The sequence below is a fragment of the Arvicola amphibius genome, chromosome 1, assembly GCF_903992535.2.
Source record: "Arvicola amphibius chromosome 1, mArvAmp1.2, whole genome shotgun sequence".
In the NCBI taxonomy this organism is placed as follows: domain Eukaryota; kingdom Metazoa; phylum Chordata; class Mammalia; order Rodentia; family Cricetidae; genus Arvicola; species Arvicola amphibius.
In genome coordinates, this window is record NC_052047.1 from 22,553,577 (window position 1) to 22,573,802 (window position 20,226).

Genomic DNA, 20,226 nt, shown 5'->3' on the forward strand with positions numbered 1-20,226 from the left:
AATTTACTTCTACAGTTATTCTTTCCACCTCTAAATTGCAGTAGGTCCAATGCCAGAGTACTAGCTTTTTAATTTGAGCATCCATGCATGCAAATTGATACTTTTTTGGTGATTATGTTGACAAATTCAATACAGGTGAAATTCCACTGTTTGTAAAATGGACAAAGTTTTAAGTGTGAACATTCAAAAACAATGAAAACCAAATCTCTTTTCTTAAAAGAGTCCAATTAAAATGAAATTTATAATTTCTTAATATCTTTCTCTTCAAAAACAGCTCTCTGAATGTGGCCAACAGCGGGGGCTGAATGAGAAGCAAAGGACAATGGCTCTGGGCTCTGATTCTTCTGCATGGACGGGCTCTGTGGGAGCCTTCTCAGCTTGGTCGATCACCTTCCTGGACCTGGGGGAAGTTGGGAGGACCTTGGTCTTAGCATAGAGTGGGGAACCCTGATGGCTCCTTGGCCTTGAGAGGGAGGGAGGGGAGGTATGGGTGGAGGGGAGGGGAGGGAAGGGGGAGAAGGAGGAGAGGGAAGGGGGAGGAGGAGGGAAGGAGATGGAAATTTTTAAATATAAAAAAAATAAACCATGAGGAAAAAAAAAAAACAAAAAAAACCAGCATCTTAATGAATGTGGCACTAATATATGCCATCAAGATGTCCCACATTTTAAGTCCCATAAGCAAAGAAATAATTTTAAATGAGAAGTACATTTTCCTTATATAAACAATTAATGCAATTCTTGTCTGTATATAAATATATGTATATTTCTGTTTATATATGTGGAGAAATTATATACATACATGTATACAGTTTTTGGGTGCATACCAGACATATTTGGGGCAAGTGTCTAAATACACTGAAATAAAAGTACAATATTCTTCAAGGTTAATTTATAAAGTCTGGATGAAGAATTGTGTTAAATGGGTAGTGGTGGCACATGCCTTTAATACCAGCACTTGGGAGGCAGATCTCAGTGAGTTTGAGGCCAGTTTACAAAGCAAGTTCCCGGACAGTCAGAACTGCATCTCAGAGAAACCCTTCTCAAAAAACAAAACCATAAATAAATAAATAAATAAATAGTGTTTGTTTATTAATACTTTGAATTACTATGAATACTAGTAAATTTTAGACTCTTATTCACATAAAAAATAGGACAAAATCTATTAGTTCAATGAAACTTGAGATGTTATTGTCCCTTTATTCTTACACTACAAACCAAGAATAAAATATGTTTCCACTAGGAATTGCTTCATGCCACAGTGGAGTAAAGCAAAAAGATTACGTATTATTCATAAACAGTGTTATCACAGAAAAATATTGCCGTGCACCACGCACCCAGGTCTGAGCTCTGTGCGCCATTACCCAGTTACCAAACCAAAGGTCTCGTGCTCAGAACAGCTGTAGGCACTCAGATCAGGGGATTACAAGAAATTCATGATCTGGGGTCTCACTGCTCCCAACAAAATATAAATTTTCATCTACGAAGGTCAGATCTGTGAGATGCAGACTTCACACAATTCTCCAAATTACTGATTGTGTCTGGATTCTCAGCTGAGAAGGGCAGTCTAAGATCTTACCAGCATGTCGTACAGCTGGTAATGTCCGTTTCAGAGAGTTATCATTCATCTTTTGCAAGAGATGCTAGAACTTGTTACTAGAGATGCTGCAGCCATAGACTACTCATTGTAGAAAAGTTAATTCGACATAACATCAGCATTGCTAATTGTGGAAAGACATGACATCACTGATTGAAGATCTTTAAGGATTAAAAAAGATGCTACCAAATTTGTCAGTTTCTTTGAAGAAGAGGTGGAAAGCCATTATACATTTGTGCATTTAAAATAAGCTGATTGTAATCTGGTTTTTGGCTTTATCATGTTACAATCGGCTTGGTTGAAGAGCAGGAGAAGGAAGAACGTGAGCAAGGAAGTCAGGACCAGAGGGGTGCCCTGCCCTCTCTTAAGACTGGAGGGGGAGGGAGGAGGGTGAGTGGGAGAGCAGGAGGGGAATGGGAGGAGGGGAGAAACTGGAAATTTTTGAATTGAAAAATAAATAAAAAATAAATAAAAATAAATAAAAAAGAAAATAAGCCAATTAAGCCCTATTTCTATAAAACACTATATTAAAGTCTGCGCAGAAATAATGATCAGACATGTCCATAATACAAAGGTGGATGAAGCTAGCTCATCAGACATAAAGAATCTAGTTCTCTATGAGTACTGTGTGTAAAGGGTTAAATTAAACAATAAAATAGCATGCCCAGAAGGGTATGGCACATAATTCAGAAAATGAGAAATAGTAACAACTAAACTCTTTTAATTTATTTTTGATTTTTTTTTTTAAAGACAGGTTTCTTTATGTAGCCCTGGCTGTCCTGGAGACAAGACTGGCCCCAAACGCAGCGATCCATCTGCTTCTGCCTCCCAAATGCTGGGTTTAAAAGCATGTGCCACCACTGCCCAACAAAAACTAAACTCTACTTGAAATAAATAATTTATTTTTAATTACTATATTACTACCAAAATTTAGATTCTTCTATCTGTGTTTTCCAGTACACGTTAACTTGGACAGCAGTACTATGGCATGTTACAAAATTAAACTTGTACTGACTTATTTTTTTAGCATACTTTTGAGATAATGTCACATACTGAGGCCTATGCTTGACTAGAATTCCACATTACTTAGACTGGCCTGAATCCTTGGCAATTTTCCTGTTTCAGCCTCCCAAGTGCTGAGATTACAGGCATGAGCCACCATGCCTAGTAAAAAAAAAAACTAATAATAAAAAAATGAAAATTATTAAAGATTTTTACAATTATCTTTATATAATATTAAAAGTCAATAGTGGGTTCTGGAAGAGGGAACCATTTGAATAATTGAAATTAAAGATTATCTCAGGCTTAAACAGCACAGTGTTTTGAATTATTGTCATTCATTAAAACATGTGAACTGTTGTACTTATGAGTTACTATTAGGTTTGCTGAGACATATGTGCTTTCAACTAATTCCTGCTTCCCTGATGGTTGGTCTTATGCAACGTACTTTGTTGGGTAAAGTTGTTGGCACCTAGCTCAAGAAGCATTATGCCAAGTTAACCTTTTGATATGTTCCAAATGGAAAAAAAAAATCTCAAGAACATTCCACAATAAATATGAAAGAACAGCATACAATCTAAGCAGAAATTTTCTGTATTTCGTTAGGAAAGAAGTAACTATATGACAGAGGCAAATATATCTCAAAGAAGCAGGATGATGTAAGAGTCAAACTAGATAAGGGACAGAGTCAATTTCTCATAGGTCCATGTTCTTAGACGAAAGCCAACCTTTCCAAAATGAGAAGCACAATTAATATTATTTGTTAGATACTCAGGTCAGAAGATTGCGAAGGAAATTAAGATTTCACGAAGCAGCTTACTGAGAACAAATAGTAGTTTTCCTCTGAAAACTACCCACAATCCAACTTACCTGATCGACTATCCAGAGGTCCAAAGTCCAAAGAGTATTTCACAACGTGGTAGTTATTCCACACGTAAAGCAGATTGTCCCTGGGATTGTAATCCACAGCTGCGATGTACTGGTAGGAGTTAGGAAAGGGTATATCCACCAGACTATCCTTGCTTTGGTCCGTGTTGTAAATGTAGTCAATCTTATTACCAGTGGCCTCGTTGTCATCATCCTCATATACAGACTTGACCACATACAGAATCCCACAAATCATAAACGCATTGGAAGCTGACCTTTTATCGTACGCAGTGTCCCATGTCCCCTCAATCCGCAGGGTATAAGGGTTCAACTGGCTAATGACAATTTTGCCATTGTTTTGTTCTGTTGCATAGATTACCCATAATCCATTTTCATCCACTGCCAAGTCGATGTCAGATTTGCCACCCCATCGGTATGGGGATGTGTCATGGTAATTGGCATTTGCTATGATTGCCTCTCCACTCTTTATCCTAGTCCGTAAATCAAACTTTACTATGTTCCTGGTACGTTCCTTGTTGAAGAACAGAGCGCCATCATATACTACAAATCCAGTGCCATCCACTCTGTGAGGGAGCTTGTAGGTTGTTGTTGGCCTTCCAGCAATGAAGTCATCTTTGGATGAATACTCTGTCAGGGTATCAGTTCTGTAGGGGGTCCAGGGCATATAATAAATCTTGTCGGAAGCCTGTAGAGGGTCTTTGCACCATGCCCCCGATTGGTGGTCCGATTCAAACAAGTGTTCACTCTGGTACACTCCTTTTAGCAGGCCAGGACAAAGAAAAACTGTCAGGAGGGAAAGTTATAACAACAAATATATTAATTGAATCTCTTTTCATGTGCTTTCATTTTTTTTAGCAAACAGAACACAACTCCAACAAGCGATACCCACCACCACTTATATTGTGGCATTACTGTTTGATATACAAAGCATTCTTCCGCATTAATTTTGTATTTTTGTCTTCAAACAATTTGATGTCACTTGTTGGGAAAACGTTAGCCTTTTCAGAAGCAGCTGTGCTTTTCTGAGTTTTACCTTTACAAACAGATATTTTGATGCATGTCTGAAGTGTAGCATATGTCTATGAGTTCTATAGACATATTACCAAGTACCAAGTTCACACATGATGCTTTTTTAGTTCAATGAAGAACTGTATCTCATTGGAAAATGGTAATCCATTGTTTCCACTCTGATAAAATTGACAGTTTGATAATTATTAATCATTAATAAATTGATATTCCACATTATTATCATTTGAATAAAGGAAAAGAAAAGATCTGCAACACAGGCCACTGAATCTTCCAGCAAAAAAAGGGGGGGAGGGGGAGGTGGCTCTCAAAGCTGTTGCAACACACACAGAGCATGCAACCCATTCAATTAAAGATGAGTGATGGATGGATACTGGAAGGAAAAGAGAAAGGGAGAGAAAGAAAGGAAAGGAAGAAGAAGAGAAGAAGAAAGTAAAAGGTTACAGAAAAAAAAAAAACCCAGGATCTAGATTTTAATCAGTTAAAAATGTCCTGTTAAGTACAGTATTATTGGAACTTAAAAACATGTACCTTTTACTGTTACATGAGAAAGGCATTGAAAAAAAAAAACAAGATTACTCGCTATAATTTTGCTGCTCATACTTCAGAAGGAAAATGGACAGGAATCATTCGATTCTTTTTGTTGTTTAGTATAACTCACTGGAGAATATTGTCAGTTGGGTGGTAAGAAAGCTGGGCAGGGCCATCTGAAATGAAGGGACTACAAAGCAACGTTTCCCAAAGGGTGGGTTCTTGAAGCGGCTGTGGCACAGCTGAACGTAAGGAAAAAAGGGGACCTGTAGCCACATTTAGTTATGACATAAGACAGTACATAAAAGCGTGGCAAAGATTACCATAGCTTAAGTACAGTGATGAATCTCTAAATCGGAAGTTGGGTGAGTGAACATATTGCACAATTTGATCCCTTTCCATGAAGCCACTTTGGATGACTGTGTCCTTCTGAACCTGCTCTGGGAAACGTTGCTTGCATCTACTTGCAAGGCAAACACACTGGAGAAACAACCATGCAGTCCGCTGTTAGGTTTGAGATGATTACAATTTTCCTGGGTGAAAAAAGTTGGAAGCCATAAGGAATTGGACGCTGACCTGCGTTTTAATGAATAAAGGATTATCCTTTGGTGTTAGTGATTAGGTCCTTAGTATTAACTAGAAACACAGATCCCCTGGAAAACAGTCTGGGAGGAACCTCAGCTACGCAGTAAAGGTGGCTGAAACAAAAGGACATTCCTAGGATAGTCAAAGTCTTACTTTCTAAAGAAATAAAAAGTTTTGTGGCAAAAGTTGACCTTCACATTCTGCAAAGATAGGGACCACTATAAATTTGTGATTGAAAACAATAATGATTTTGCTACAAACATGAGTGACTCTGTAACTCAAAATTGTATGCTAACCTTATGTTATCATTAATAGTGGGCTCAGGGTTACTAACTGTAAATAAGATTGCGTGCATTCAGAGTCGCTTGGCCACAGACACTAATGGCACCGAGGATAATTAAGAAGAGTATTCCGTCCCCTTTCTCCAGTTGTTAGTTAATATAGAAGGAGAAACACAGTACATCTAAGGGAAATTAAGAGAGAATGAGGAACAAATCTAAAGCAATCATTAGTTACCATACCTACTGGAGTTCTAATTACTAGTTTCAAATAAAGCGAAGTAAAAATACAGTGTTGATGATTTTATAATATTACTAGTTTGTGTTAGGTAAAAGGATCAAACCAGCACTTGTCAGTAAAACAGATTAAAGTGAAGTTGAGCAGCAGAAGTAGTCAATAAATTTGCATGAAATAAGAATTAATAACAAAATTATTTAGCTAAATGTTAAGCTGTTAAATAACTTAGCCTATAAATAGTATATAATTTATGAAAGGTATTTAATTACCTTTTTGTTCCACTTCTATTGGAGAGAGAGAAGGTAAAGAGAGAAAGGAGAAAAGAGAATAGATTAATGGTACGGTATTGGCCAGGCATTTTTATTCACCTTTTCCAAACTGAAAGTAAATAATTTATTGCAGTCATGCTTGCTTAATTGAACACTCTTAAAAATATTTCACCAAATAAATGCTTTGAAAAAAATCATACTCTTTAAAATACAGCATAAACATCAAAAATTACTGTAAAAATAATATAAGTGCATCAACCATAGCAAGAACACTCGTAGCTACATTTGAAAAAGAGGTCATTAAGCTTATAACACTGGAATTTTCAAGCAATTTTGTTAGTTTCACTGACAAATGCTATAGCAGATACCACTAATTAATAGAATAGCTCTGTTGGTTTTGCAGCTCACAGAGGTGACCTGTTCAGAAGAAACCCTTCTGCAAACCATTTCCTAGAAGCATAGACTTGGGAGAGCACATCAGTCTTACAATGAGAAATACAATTTGTGAAGCTACAAGTAAGTAGAGGACTCTGAGTGAATGAATGCACTTAGAATCCTTACCGAAAAAACTTCTCTTCCACCTCTCAATATTTGACTCTAAGATGGAAAAGCATTTTCTCATAAAAATCTTCCATCAGAATATTAATGTAAATAATGAGCTTCTGTCTCTGGCTTTTTCTGAAATGCTCAACTGAGTCACCATATACTCAGAACAGAAGATTATGAAATATGCTATGCATTTGTAGATCTTACTGTGATTTTTAAAGGTTCTTACAAAAATTAGAAAAATGTAACATATCCTTGAAACATTAATTGGCACCTTCATTACCTTATAAACATGTATAAATAGACACAATTTGTAAAATCTTCATAAGCAAGGGGGGGGCAATCTGAAAAAGGCAAAGATTTGGGGGAAGAATGGCTTTATAACCTAACCATAAAAATTTACAGAGTCCAAGTGTTGTAAACCTACTACGACTTTAGTAGAAAGGGTTAATTCGATGTTTTTCACATGGAAATAAAGTAAAAGCCCCAGTGATGTTTCAAAAACAAACAATAAATGCTGTGATTATGTAATTACATTTGGGTGCAGTTTCTATACTTCAGCATAAATTCTAACAGCTTTGGCTACTTTCCAAATAAAACCTTCAAAATTTCTTTGAAAGTATAGTATTATATATCAGAAGAAAATATGGTCTGTATATATGCACACACATAGGCATATACATATTTGTCATATATATATATAGATAGATATAGATATATAGATATAGATATGCTCATAGAAAAGTTGCGTCTTTTTTAAGAAAAGTGTTTTATACAGTTTATATAACAACTACAGTTTTCCCTCCCTCCCTTGCATCCCCCCACCTCTTCCTCCCACTGCTATCCACTCCTTAGAAAGGATAAGGCCTCGCTCCTGTGGGAGTCAAAAAAGCCTGGTATATCATGTTGCGGAGGACCAAGCCTCTTCCCCTTGGAACCTGGAGAGCAATAAAAGAGATATCTTGATAGAGAGAGTGATCACAGGGTTAGGGAGAAACCTGGAGCAAGGAAACACCCAAGAATCCACAAAGATGACCCCAGCTAAGATACAGCTATCCTAGTTATAGTGGGGAGGGTGCCTTAACTATCCTACCCCTATAATCAGATGGATGACTGCCCTAATTGTCATCATAGAACCTTCATCCAGTAACTGATGGAAACAGATCCAGAGATCTACAGCTAAGCACTAAGCCAAACTGTTGGAGTCCAGTGGAAGAGAGTGAGGATTATATGAGCAAGGGTGGAGTCAAGATCTTGATGGGGAAATCCGTGGAGACAGCTGACCCGAGCTAGTGGGAGCTCAGGGACTGAAAAGCTGTATCTTACTAATTTAAAAATCTAGTTTTAAACAATATTTCTGTAATTCTTTCAGAACTCCTCTACTGTATTGTCAACATCCTCACTTATTCTTTATTAAGTGACTACTAAGCTATGGGTCAGTACGGGCTCAATAGAAAGCCTTATCTAGGAGAGGTCCAGCTGAAGATGAAGGGTAGTAGTGCCAGAGTCTGCCAAGTCTCAGGATGAGCTCATTCTGTTGTAATAGGAATAGGGTTGTTCTGGAAGAATCTTCCAGTTACAATATGGGATGTGAGGGAAAGAAAAACAGGATGCCTAAGAAGAATGTAGTTCAGTCTACAGGGTCTGTTTCACAGTGATTCTAATTTGCTGAGGCCTCTACTGCAACAAAAGACAGAGCAAAAAGCCACTGGCCAGGCTGCCCAGAATCCCGCTGCAACCTTCTTGGGGCTCTAAGTCAAGTAAGTTTACATACTTTTGGTCACTGGGCAAATAAATATGTTTGCTAACTCAGTTTGGATATCCCATGCCTGCTGCGGATCAACAGGCCTCTATTACAGCTCTTTCAAAGCACTGAAATTACATACCCTTTAATTCTAGTTTAAAAACAAATAGTTTTATTTAAAGATGCACTTCAAGTTTAGACTAAAAACAAAAATGCATTCAATCTGGCAATGACAGGAAGTACAACTGGCAATTTAAAATTGATTTAATTGAGAACTTCAAAGTTTGAACTTGACGCTCATTACAATAAAGACCAAGCTGGGGAATGGGAAGTTGACATTTTTCAACTCGTGGTCTAAGAAGGATTTCTACCTAAATGGTCCCCTGATTTTTTTTTCTTCCCGTACCACTTTGAAAATACTTGTGAAATATTTGTATTCTAAAACACCAGAACTTTATTCTTCATTCACATAAAAAACAATTCCTTAGAAGAAATAGTTTGTGTTTGTTAGTGATAGTTAAGTTGTTTCAAAGATTTACTTTTATTTACTTATTCATTTGTGTAAGTGTGTGTGTGTCCATCTGCCCATCCATCCACCTCTTTGCATCTGTATAAAGGCCATTGGAACACCAGGAGCTGGAGTTACAGGTGTTAATGAGCTGCCTCATATGGGTGCTGGGAGTCCAATGGGGTCCTCTGAAACAGGATTAAGCTCTAGTAACTGCGAGATTTCTCTCCAGCTCCATGATAAGTTTCCTCCACACTTGCAAAAATAGATTTCTTTTTAAATTAGGATACTAGGGTGTATTTCTAAAGTTGGCAAAAAAAATGCATCCATTATATTGAGTGAATACTCTCTCATAGTTCAGTTTTTATTTTTCAAAGACGTTTGACTTCTTTTACCCCAACTCTCATTTGGCAAAATTTTGATTTTAACCTTTTGGTGTTATTCGAATTCCTTGGAATTTGGCATGCCCTGTAGAGCAAGTCACTCTTTCTTTGCTACTTGCTGGTACTCAAAATTAAGATTGATTAGGCAGTTCTGCTTTGGAGAATAATTACTATGGTCTTGCCATGTCGTGACTGCCTGTAGCTCATTCATCATTTATTGGTTATTTTCAAGACTGAAGTAAAGCAGTCCTATAATTTAAGTAGAAACAAGCTCACACAAATCATATTTCCATAACAAAAACTGGCAAGATGACATAATTTGTCAGTAAAAAGCTTGGTAACATTTAGCATTGGCCAGCCTTAGCTTGATTCTGAATCTGATGCTAGAAGCCAACCTACCCTGAAAAATCAAATTAGATAGAGACAAGAAGCAAGCATATGACTGAGTACTGCGGAAACACACAGTTCATAGCACATAACAAATATCTAATGAATAGATTATGAACTGAGTACAAAATAAAAATGAAGGTTCCAGGACAGGCTCTAAAAAAGCTGCAGAGAAACCCTGTCTCGAAAAACCAAAAAAAAAAAAAAAAGAAAAAAGAAAAATGAAGGTACTTTCGTGTTTTGGTATTTGGAACATACTAGAGAAATAAGTGGTGAGCCCGGTAAAGCCACAAAATCTATTTCACTATCTATGTAAGATCTTTCAATATTTTAATGCATGTGGAGGAAAATAAAATCATGAACAAGAGGTATCTCCAACTTACTCTATGTAAAACTGTGAAGAGACAAAACAAAAGGAAGTAGACAATCCTGCATGTCGTACTGATAGGAAAACAACTTCACTTACATAAAACAAACTGCAATACAACAATCTAAAAATACAGTGTTTCCATCTCTCTTCTGTGTAAGGACATCATAAATAAATGAATTGTACGATGACAACTGTGGCTTATCCTTCCTCAGAATCTCCTGCCTTTTACATGGTCCAATATCCTGAATTCTGACATTATTGCTGTCATTTCTCATTTCCAAATCTCTTTGAAAATAATTCTCCGCCTTTTCTCTCTTCACTTGTAATCCTGAAAGTTTTTTTTATTATCCATTCAGCCTCAGTAAATATGTTTATATATTTCCTTAAAGTGATTTGATTGTTGTCCTTCATCAAGCATAATATCATAAGCTATATCCTGTGGTTTGAGTAAATGACAGATTCAAATAAAGGATAACTTTATTCTATATATAAGGAAGACATTGGAGAAGAACCAACTAGTATATTTATCTTTCAACCTTCAAGGGTTCATTATATATATATATATATATATATATATATATATGCATGTATATATAATAAGCATTTTTGTTTAGAAAAAAATGAGATATTATCAGTTCAAATTTCTATATTATATGAAATACTTTTGAATTGCAATCTTTAACAAGAAAAGTTATGGATCAGAGAGTGTGCACAGGTATCGTGAAACTTCATCACATTGCATTGCAAATTGCAGAGAAACAAATCTTTTGTCTGCCAAAAAACTGTTAGTTCCATAACTGAAATCTATGCAATTGTATTTAATTCTAATCTTAAATTTTCTTTTCTAAAATTGTAAGTTATAGAGTATACCTTTCCTTCTACAATGTAAAAATTCAAATGTTATAGTTCCATAATGCCTCTTTTAATATGCAAATAAAATATATAGGGAATATAATATAGTTATAGATTATGAAATATTTTATAAGTCAAATAATTTCACTGAAGTACAGCAGTATTTTAAACAGAACTATTTTCCTTGTTATCTTTCAATGATACTTTCAAAGAAAAGTATTCCATGATACTCTTTTCTGGGCTATTTTCCCAGAGATTAGAGATTCATAATGCCTCTCAAGGGAATAAGGGGAAGGGGATGGTTCATAAGTTCCTTTGTCTTTTTATTAGAAAGAAACCTTTATTTTCAGACCTTCCATGTGTAGTCATTTCTTTGTTTGTTTATTTATTTTGAGGCACATGAATGTCTCTTCCATTTCCAAGGGAAAATAAAATCTCTTCAGTAAATAGAAATAAGATCTGTGGGGTTCATTAAATTTTTTTAGTGTATTGCATATCAAAAATTCTGACAGATATCTGTCTCTTTTAGTAAACAAAGTGCTAATCCTTTATTTAATGAGATACAGGAATAATCACAACAGCTAAGCTTCTAAATTATGTTTTTCAAATAATACCCATGCATCAGTGAATAAAAGTGCCATTCAAGCACCTTGTATTACAATGGCTTTATATAATGTGTTTCCAAAATTAACACCTCCTAATGAATTTCATCTTGGAGTGTGGAGACGGAAAATGTCAATAATTCATAAAATGCTTGCACTTGTCACATTTTAATTCAAACACTTAAACATAGTATCTATAGATGCTGCAGACACAGAGATGGCCCTTTATTTTGTACCAACATTCTATTTCATTGATGGATCAGTAAAACCTTTCAAACTGTTAATTTAATCTGTTTAAAGAAAATGGCTATTAGCAGACGCTTTTGAGAATCTATTTGTAATTGCTCCAATGTAAACAACAATTTTTCAAAGTTATTATTGGTAGCACTTAAAATCAATACTACATTTAGTAAACCAAGGATGCGCCCTTGTTGTAAAGATTTGTCAGTACTGTGTGATAACCATGTGGTATTTACAGCTGCTAAATAAAGAATAAAGATGATCACCTCAGTGTACAAGACTACCTGTATATTATTTTATGCATCATGTGTTTCTCTCTGATATGATAGGTAACAACAATGTTGACAACGTCAAGACTTCTGACTTTTAGAGTTCTTGTTAACTGATTCCTTTGTGGTGTGAACAACTGTTACCACTCAGAATGTAGTCTGAGGAACTAAATCTTTTGGAACCATTTGGGAGAACGAGAAGACATAGTGGAAGAGTTAGGATTCGGACCCCTCACAATTGTTGATCATATCCCCCATTGGCAGCTACTGAGCGATCATATGCTCACAAAACCTTGGATGTCTATTAATGTTAAGGCAAGTGGATCTCCACCTTTGGGAAATTTAAAGTCCAATGGGCAAGTTTCAGGATGTTCATTCACCGATGGTAAGCTATTCATAAATGTTTTCCAAGAGGCAGAGAACTGGGTAAAGGCATTTGAAACAGAACCACACAAAAATGAATGAGAAGGAGGAATTAAAAAAGGATTCTGTCTGGAAAAAAACACATAATATTAACAACAAAAATCAACACTTGGGGAGATGCCCTAAGAATATGGAGGAAGTAAAACACATTTAGTCTTTTAAGGAACTCATACCTCATTAAATGTGGGACTGGCTTCATTAGACAAAAAAAAACAAAAAAAAAAAAACAAAAAAAAAACAAACAAACATGATTTGCATGTGGTAATTATAAGGTTAATAGTCAAAATTATTATTACATGATTTCTATAGCCAAAACAAGCATTAACATGGATTTCACATTGTTTAGTAGAAAATATAATATGAATGTGAATTTAAAATCACTCATTCATTTTAATATATGCATTGTAAGTGTATGAAGGGATGTATGAAAAGGGTATGAATAAACACTGCGTTTGTGGCTATGTACCTAATGCATGCCTTCGGGAAATTTACAGACAGGTTTTAGCAGCCATGAGGGTACTTGGAAGTAAATGTGGGCTCTGCAAGAGCTGCAAATGCTCGTTAGCTACTGAGTCCTTTCTCCAGACACTCATATCATTTTTTATTTTTATTTATTAATTTTTAGTGTTTGATGACATATAGAGGTCAACTCAGAATTCCAAATGTTTAGATAGTTAGTTTAAACCACTTGCTATTCTTTCAGAAATATTTCATCACTTTTAACAGTCCAAATAAGTAGTATTCAATTTAAATGCAATTTCTAATGGAGATGGGTTTTCAACAATCAACTACAGGAACTGGTAACTGTTTCTGAGATGAGGCAGGTGGGGTATACTTTAAGCTTTGGAGGCCACACGTAAGCATGGCGATCTCGGCATTCACTTCCTTTGTGTTTCTTTTAGCAATGCTTACAATAGAAAAGATACTGTTTGATTCTAGGTCCAAACAAAGGAACTCACTGGATAATTTTTACTTCCATAGCGCCTTGAGTGCCACTTTGATTCATTTCATGTATATAGTCACATTTATTATTTGTCGGCACTTGGCATTTGTCACCATCTCTCTATTCCTTCTCAAAATACTTAAAGGTTCCCAGAGGCAGAGAACTTAGCATCATGTGCCTAACCATGACCAGTTTCTAACCTTGTCCCAATCCAACTCTGGCCAATCTTGGCACCTCTATGCTTTTCAACCAATGGGAAGTGGTTATAGACGTGATCTTGTAGTTTGTTCAATTACACGGACAAAGAAGGAAAGGACAGTCATTCAGATGGACAAGCACGTGTTGTTTCTTCTGATAAAGAGGCACATGAACTCCTCTGTAGGTACTTTAGAGGGGAATCAATTTAACCTCTCACTTTCTACATATGCAATTATATATTGCAAAAGTATTTGACAGTCAACTGCTAAGAAAAAATGAATTTCTTGAGTGTACGTTAATAAATGTCATTCAATTGTTAATTGTTTTATTCTATTATGTTGTTTAATACTTACATCATCATTATTTAAGATTATTATCACTATATTAAAGTAGAAACTGAGGACAGAAATTGTGTAAACAGCAAATGGTAGATCTAATATTTGCACTTTAAAACCTTCACTGTCAACCTTTCTTATACTTAACTAGTCAGAAAGAAAAAGTTGATTGGGAAAATAATGAAAACAGATTTATCTTTTCTAAGATTTTGTTCTTAATTGTGTCAGAATATGAGTGTGTGTGTTGGGCCTTATGAGGCCCAGTGTAATTTCCTGAACTTAGCTCGAGTTTCCTTACTACACCTCACTCTATCCCAAGACTCCTACTCCCATTAAAATCCTATATATAACCACCCATAATAGCTAATCACCTGAAGTGTCTCATTTCTACATCAGTCAATTTATTCATGCTATATAGATTGATCAGAGCAGGATCCAATTCTATTCTCTGTCAATATGCCTGTAGAATTTAGAGAAGAGAGAGTTGTGACAGAAAATATTAACTTCTTAGAAATCTCACACATACATACTACAATGCAGACCAGCATAAAACATGGATGTGCTTTAACGTTTTGAAAATAAAGTTGTCTCTTTAAGCCAACCATAGTTTCCTTCTAACAGCATGAAACCGATGTCTTAATCTTGTGTACAAGTTACTTTGTGCATTTTTAGGGATCAGGAGTCTTCTATGAATCTTCTATCTGAGTCTAGTGAACCATATATTACCTATTTGAATACAGGGCCATTAAAGTCATGCAAAGTGTTTATTGCCCTACACATATTACTGGTTCTGTCACTGAACAGAGCCCTCTTTCTAGTTTATAGCTAATGTAGCATTTCTTCATGACATCAATAGATTAAAACACTTACTACAAGAAAAAGTATGTGAAAACGGAACAAACTCATTTTGCTACTAGCAAACTCAATAAATCTGTCCAGTTTTCTGATGCTCAGTTACATTTAAAATCAGTACATATTTGTCTTTCAGACATTGGGAAAGAAGAAAAGTGAGGTTAAATTTCTTAGTCTCTTCCCCTGGCAGCAATGCTTCTTTGTTTATGTTGGTAAATGGCAGTTAAACAGAAGCAGATCTATATTTCTGATATGTACTTGGGAATATTTAGGAAAGGGTCAGTGAATGCTATAATCAATTCCTATGATTGTAACACAATCATTATTGTAGGTAAAAGGTTGGATAACAATGGTTAACTGGCTGAACTTTATGATGCTAGTTTGACATTTTACATTTCCCATTAGAAATGTAAAGATTAGTAAACCTAGTTTGCTTCCATTTAGACAAATAAAAACAAAAAGTAAAGGCCCTATAAGGATTAAGTCCATTTATTCATTCATTCGTTCGTTCATTCATTCATTCATTCATGCATCTATATACTGAAGAACCTGGGGATTAAAGTTAAGGTGTCATGCACACTTAGGCAAGCACTCTAACTGTGAACTATTTCCATAGTTTATTGTTTTATGCTTTTAACTCATAACTAAGGGCTAAGAAAATTCATAAAAATAGCCAGGAGACTTCTTGTCAGTTCTATTACATATACAAATTCCTTTTACATTTTTTCCATATCTTCTTTCTAGTCTGCCCCCATACAAGTAAGGATTATGTACAATACTTAAATAATTATTTATGGGAAGTCCTTACTGCTATTCGGGCTGAAGAGGGACGGGGAGGGAAGTAGGCGGAAATTTTTAATTAAAAAATAAATAAAGAAAGAAAGAAAGAAAGAAAGAAAGAAAGAAAGAAAGAAAGAAGAAAGAAAACTCAAAAAAAAATAATTATTTGTGTACAACCATTCTGACAGATTCACCAAGCATCAGAAGTAAAAATAGATGATCACAGGAAACAACTTGCTCTCTGAATTTTATGTTTCAACAATGTTTTTCTTGGTTTGCTATATACAGGACAGTAAAACAATAAATCTTTATTAAAGCAGATATATCCAAAGCTAGAACTGTAGTACCAAAAAATACAAAAAATACCTCAGATATGTGCCAGAAATTTTATTATGACACATCTGATATTTTGAAAGCTGCATTTGAATGAACACCTTGGTTTTATTCTTTTAAGTACTATTTTGTACAAAATCTTCCTCTTCTACAGTAGAGAAACAATTTGGTTATACGACCACTGTTTTGCTAACCCACTCTTCTGCAATGAAATATAATGATTGCCCAAGCCTGTTTCCTGTCATGAACTACTTCGCATTTAATATCAGGTTTAACAATCACCTCTACACTAATCTCAACTTTTATAAAAATCCTTTGCTCTTTATGAAGTTTTCAGACCAGTCCCATGTGGTCCACAGCTTTACTATTTTTGGAAGCTAAGTCTTAGGAAGTATATTTCGCTACAATTTATCCCTTTGAAGATCTAAAGTAAGACACCATTCTAGTTAATATGTTAAACAGAAGCGTGAAAGCCAATACGATTCAATAATTGAACAGACTTTTTATAATGTTAGTCATCTGATTCAAATCATATGAATCTTACCAGATTAAACTATAACAGCTATCCAAGAAAGTAGCTAATATGTCAAATGTTCAAAGAGGGAAGGGAGTGATTAATGTCTTATCTAATATGATTTATTCATGGCTCTGTAATATTTTTATAAGACTAAACAATCTCTGTAAGTGTTTTTACTTCCTCAGATATAATAAATGCAAGTATTCCTATGTGATCCTGTACAGACACTTGGAAACAGCTCAAGACAAGGTTTTGGATGCTAGTTGTTAACTTAGGGGGAATATAATCTCATGAAGCAAGTATGGAAAGATGGAAAATAAACATAGAGGGAATGAATAAATTGCTAGTGATGATAAAAAGTGTGAAAGCATCTTTAGATCTTTGGGAAATATAAAGACAGCCTCAGAGAACTGTCTAACTGAAATACAGGAGGCTAGTGTAATTACCCAAGATTTCTCCCCACATGTGATAAGAGGAAGCCTTTTGGTTTTGTTGTTTTTATCAAGAGAGGGTCTCTCTGTATAGCCCTGGCTATACTGGAACTCCTTCTGTAGATCAGGCTGGTCTTGAACTCAGAGACTCATCTGCCTCTGCTTTTTGGGGCCAAAATTATCTCCGGGCCTGTATCTTGAGGTCTGTAGGACAGAGAAAAGCCTGACTCGAGTTTGATGGAACCAAGTGAGGATGAGACAGCAAAATCTAGGTAGATGCCTTTTCAGCCATGGGGAGAGCTTGGCTGTCTCTCATTGGCTGGAGCTACCCCCACTTCACAGCAAGTGGCTGGGGCTCTAGAAGTCATAATTCTTTCTGTCTGTTCATTTTATAATAACACTATTTGAATTTAGTCTACAATTATTTTTTCTTATTTTGATAAGTTAAACATGGTTTGTATTCTTTTATCATAAGAAATTACTATGAAATATTTCATTATTATAAAATAAAATTGTTCTCATATAAACATGATTGCTCATTTTATCATCTCTTAGCCTTAAAAGGTATAGAGAGGGATAGGGAAAATGATGTAATCATATGATAATCTCAAAAATAAAAGATCATTTGAAAAGATCTAACAAAGAACAGTAATTTAAGAAATAGCTTTTACATAATTATCATCAAAGAGGCTTTATCCAGAAACTGAAGGGAGCAGATGCAGAGACCCACAGTCAAACACTAGGCATAGCTCTAGGACTCCTGAAGAAGATGGGGATGAAGGATTGTAAGGACCAGAGAGGTCAAGGAAACCAGAAGAAAACAGCTCATAGAAGCAACTAGGGTTCATAGGGGCTCACAGAGCCTGTATGGGTCTGACCTAGGTCCTTTGCATAGATGCTAGGTTTCTGTAGGGTGGTGTTCTTGTGGGACTCCTAATAGTGGGAGCAGCAAGTGTCTCTGGTTATTTTGCCTGCTTTTGGAACACCTGCTACTGGGCTGCCTCGTCCAGCCTTAGTTTGAGTGGATGTGCCTAGGCTTATTGTAACCTAGTATGTCAAGTTTGGTTGAAAACTCTGGGAGTCCAACCATCTTCTGAAGGGAATCAGGGAAGAAGTGGATCTGGGGAACAGGAGAGATGGGTGAAGGGTTTAGGAGGAGAGAAAGAGGGGAGGAACTGTAATCAGCATGTATTATATGAGAAAGAATAAAAGAAAAAGAATTTAATTTAGAGTAATATAATAATGTGAAACAATCCAGAATATATGAAGAATAAAAATAACAGAAGTATTTTCAATTTCAACCTGTATGTTTTCACTTACTAACTTATATAGAAAAGTCAGCTCTTACAATATTTTAACACTTTGAAATAAATTTAAACATAGATCAATCTAATTTCATATTGAAGTTAAAATATAAGTAAGTTAAAGAAAAAAGAATTTAGGCTTTAATAAGGAGTGGAAACACAATAAACACCTGCTGATTAGCTGACTTCATAAAGTTAACTACAGATTAATAAATGATTTTTAGGGAGAGACTCTTGAGACAAGGTTTCTCTGTGTAGCCCTGGCTGACCTGGAACTTGCTCTATAGACCAGGCTGGCTGTGAACTCAGAGATCCGCCTCACTTGGTATGCACCTAGATAATAATTTCTTGTTGGAGAAAAAAGCAGGTACAGTCAGTGTTCATTACAAAAGTATATAATTTTCTAAATGCCTTCTTATTGTGGGAAATAAGCAGAGAAATCACTACCACTGTAAAATAGAGTGCACTGATGAATGTAAAACTTGTTTCAAAGGTCAACTCTCAGTGCTTCCATTCTTCACATGGGTATATTCATGGATGGTCACTATAGATCCTCCACTATACATCTACATCATTGTTGTTGGATCCTCATCCTATGTTGTGACATCAGTGCAGCTTGCCGCTCAATATCTGGGAACCTGGATGTGATCAATTCAGGAATGCAGGTTGAGTTGGCAGATAACATAAAATCATTTGATGGCAATTCTTGTTAAAAAAAAAAAAAGAGAAGCTGAAATTCTAAAACAATATATGTAAAGGCAGGAACATAAAACAGATACACGCATATAAAGCGAGTTATGTCAATGATAAAGGGTAAAAAAATATTCACAGATGACTTCAAAGAAGACAAATTCCCTCAAGCAGGAACCCCATGAATTCAAGGTAAACAAAAGTGTATAGAAATATAAACTGTGAAATTGTGTGTCATAAGCAAAACCTTCTGGGGACTGGGACACACTCTATGGAATCACAGACTACACTTTTTCAACGCTAAGATTTTATTTGGAGGTGTTTTCACCCATGTAGTTGTAACAGAAAGGAAAAACTAATAATTTCAGTGTAAGTGGTAGTCAGGGATGGCTCCCTCTCCAGTCACAGGTAGCACTGCTCTCCACTGGATCCTAACTTCGTAAGAGATGGAGAAGATAGAGAGAAACAGTTGTCATTGCCGAACACCTCATGGAGTAGGACACCGCTTACTAACACATACAGCAAAGTCAGTCGCAAAACAAAACAAACAGTAATAGACCAAGAATATTTAATTCCACTGTTCATAATTATGAACAATGATGCAACAGTAAATTTATGAAAAGAGAAATCTCTCATATAAGAAGTGGTACCCCAACCAGTTCTACAGGGTTCTGAAAGTTCATAGGACCGCACTATCCTTGGGCACCAAGACTACCTGCTGGTAACTTCTATAGACAAATCTTTGAAATTAATATAATTATTTTGTACCACAAATCCTTCAGAGATATGCAGTCATTTAAAACATTAAATATGTGGGGGCAGGAGAGATGGCTCAGAGGTTAAGAGCACCGGCTGCTCTTCCGAAGGTCCTGAGTTCAATTCCCAGCAAGCAACCACATGGTGGCTCACAACCATCTGTAATGGGGTCTGGTGCCCTCTTCTGACCTGCAGGCATATACACAGACAGACTATTGGATACATAATAAATAAATATTTTTAAAAATTAAATATGTGTTATATGTATATGTGAGTGTCTTCTGCATAAGTGAAAGTGCTCTTTAGGGGCAGACTAGGACAACGGATGCCCTGGAGATAGGGCTATGTAGGTAGT

The 20,226-nt window shown here is 35.7% G+C and overlaps 1 protein-coding gene across 1 annotated transcript in view; it reads right to left on the reverse strand.

Moving 5' to 3' along the window:
• The window catches only part of Adgrl3 (adhesion G protein-coupled receptor L3), a 457,067-nt gene that overhangs the window by 264,426 nt on the left and 172,415 nt on the right, over positions 1-20,226 (reverse strand). The window contains exons 5-6 of the mRNA XM_038331368.1: positions 6,409-6,423; positions 3,464-4,264 (exon numbers count right to left, since the gene is read on the reverse strand). Coding sequence (XP_038187296.1) covers positions 3,464-4,264; positions 6,409-6,423 — 816 coding nt within the window. The remainder of the gene's footprint in view (positions 1-3,463; positions 4,265-6,408; positions 6,424-20,226) is intronic.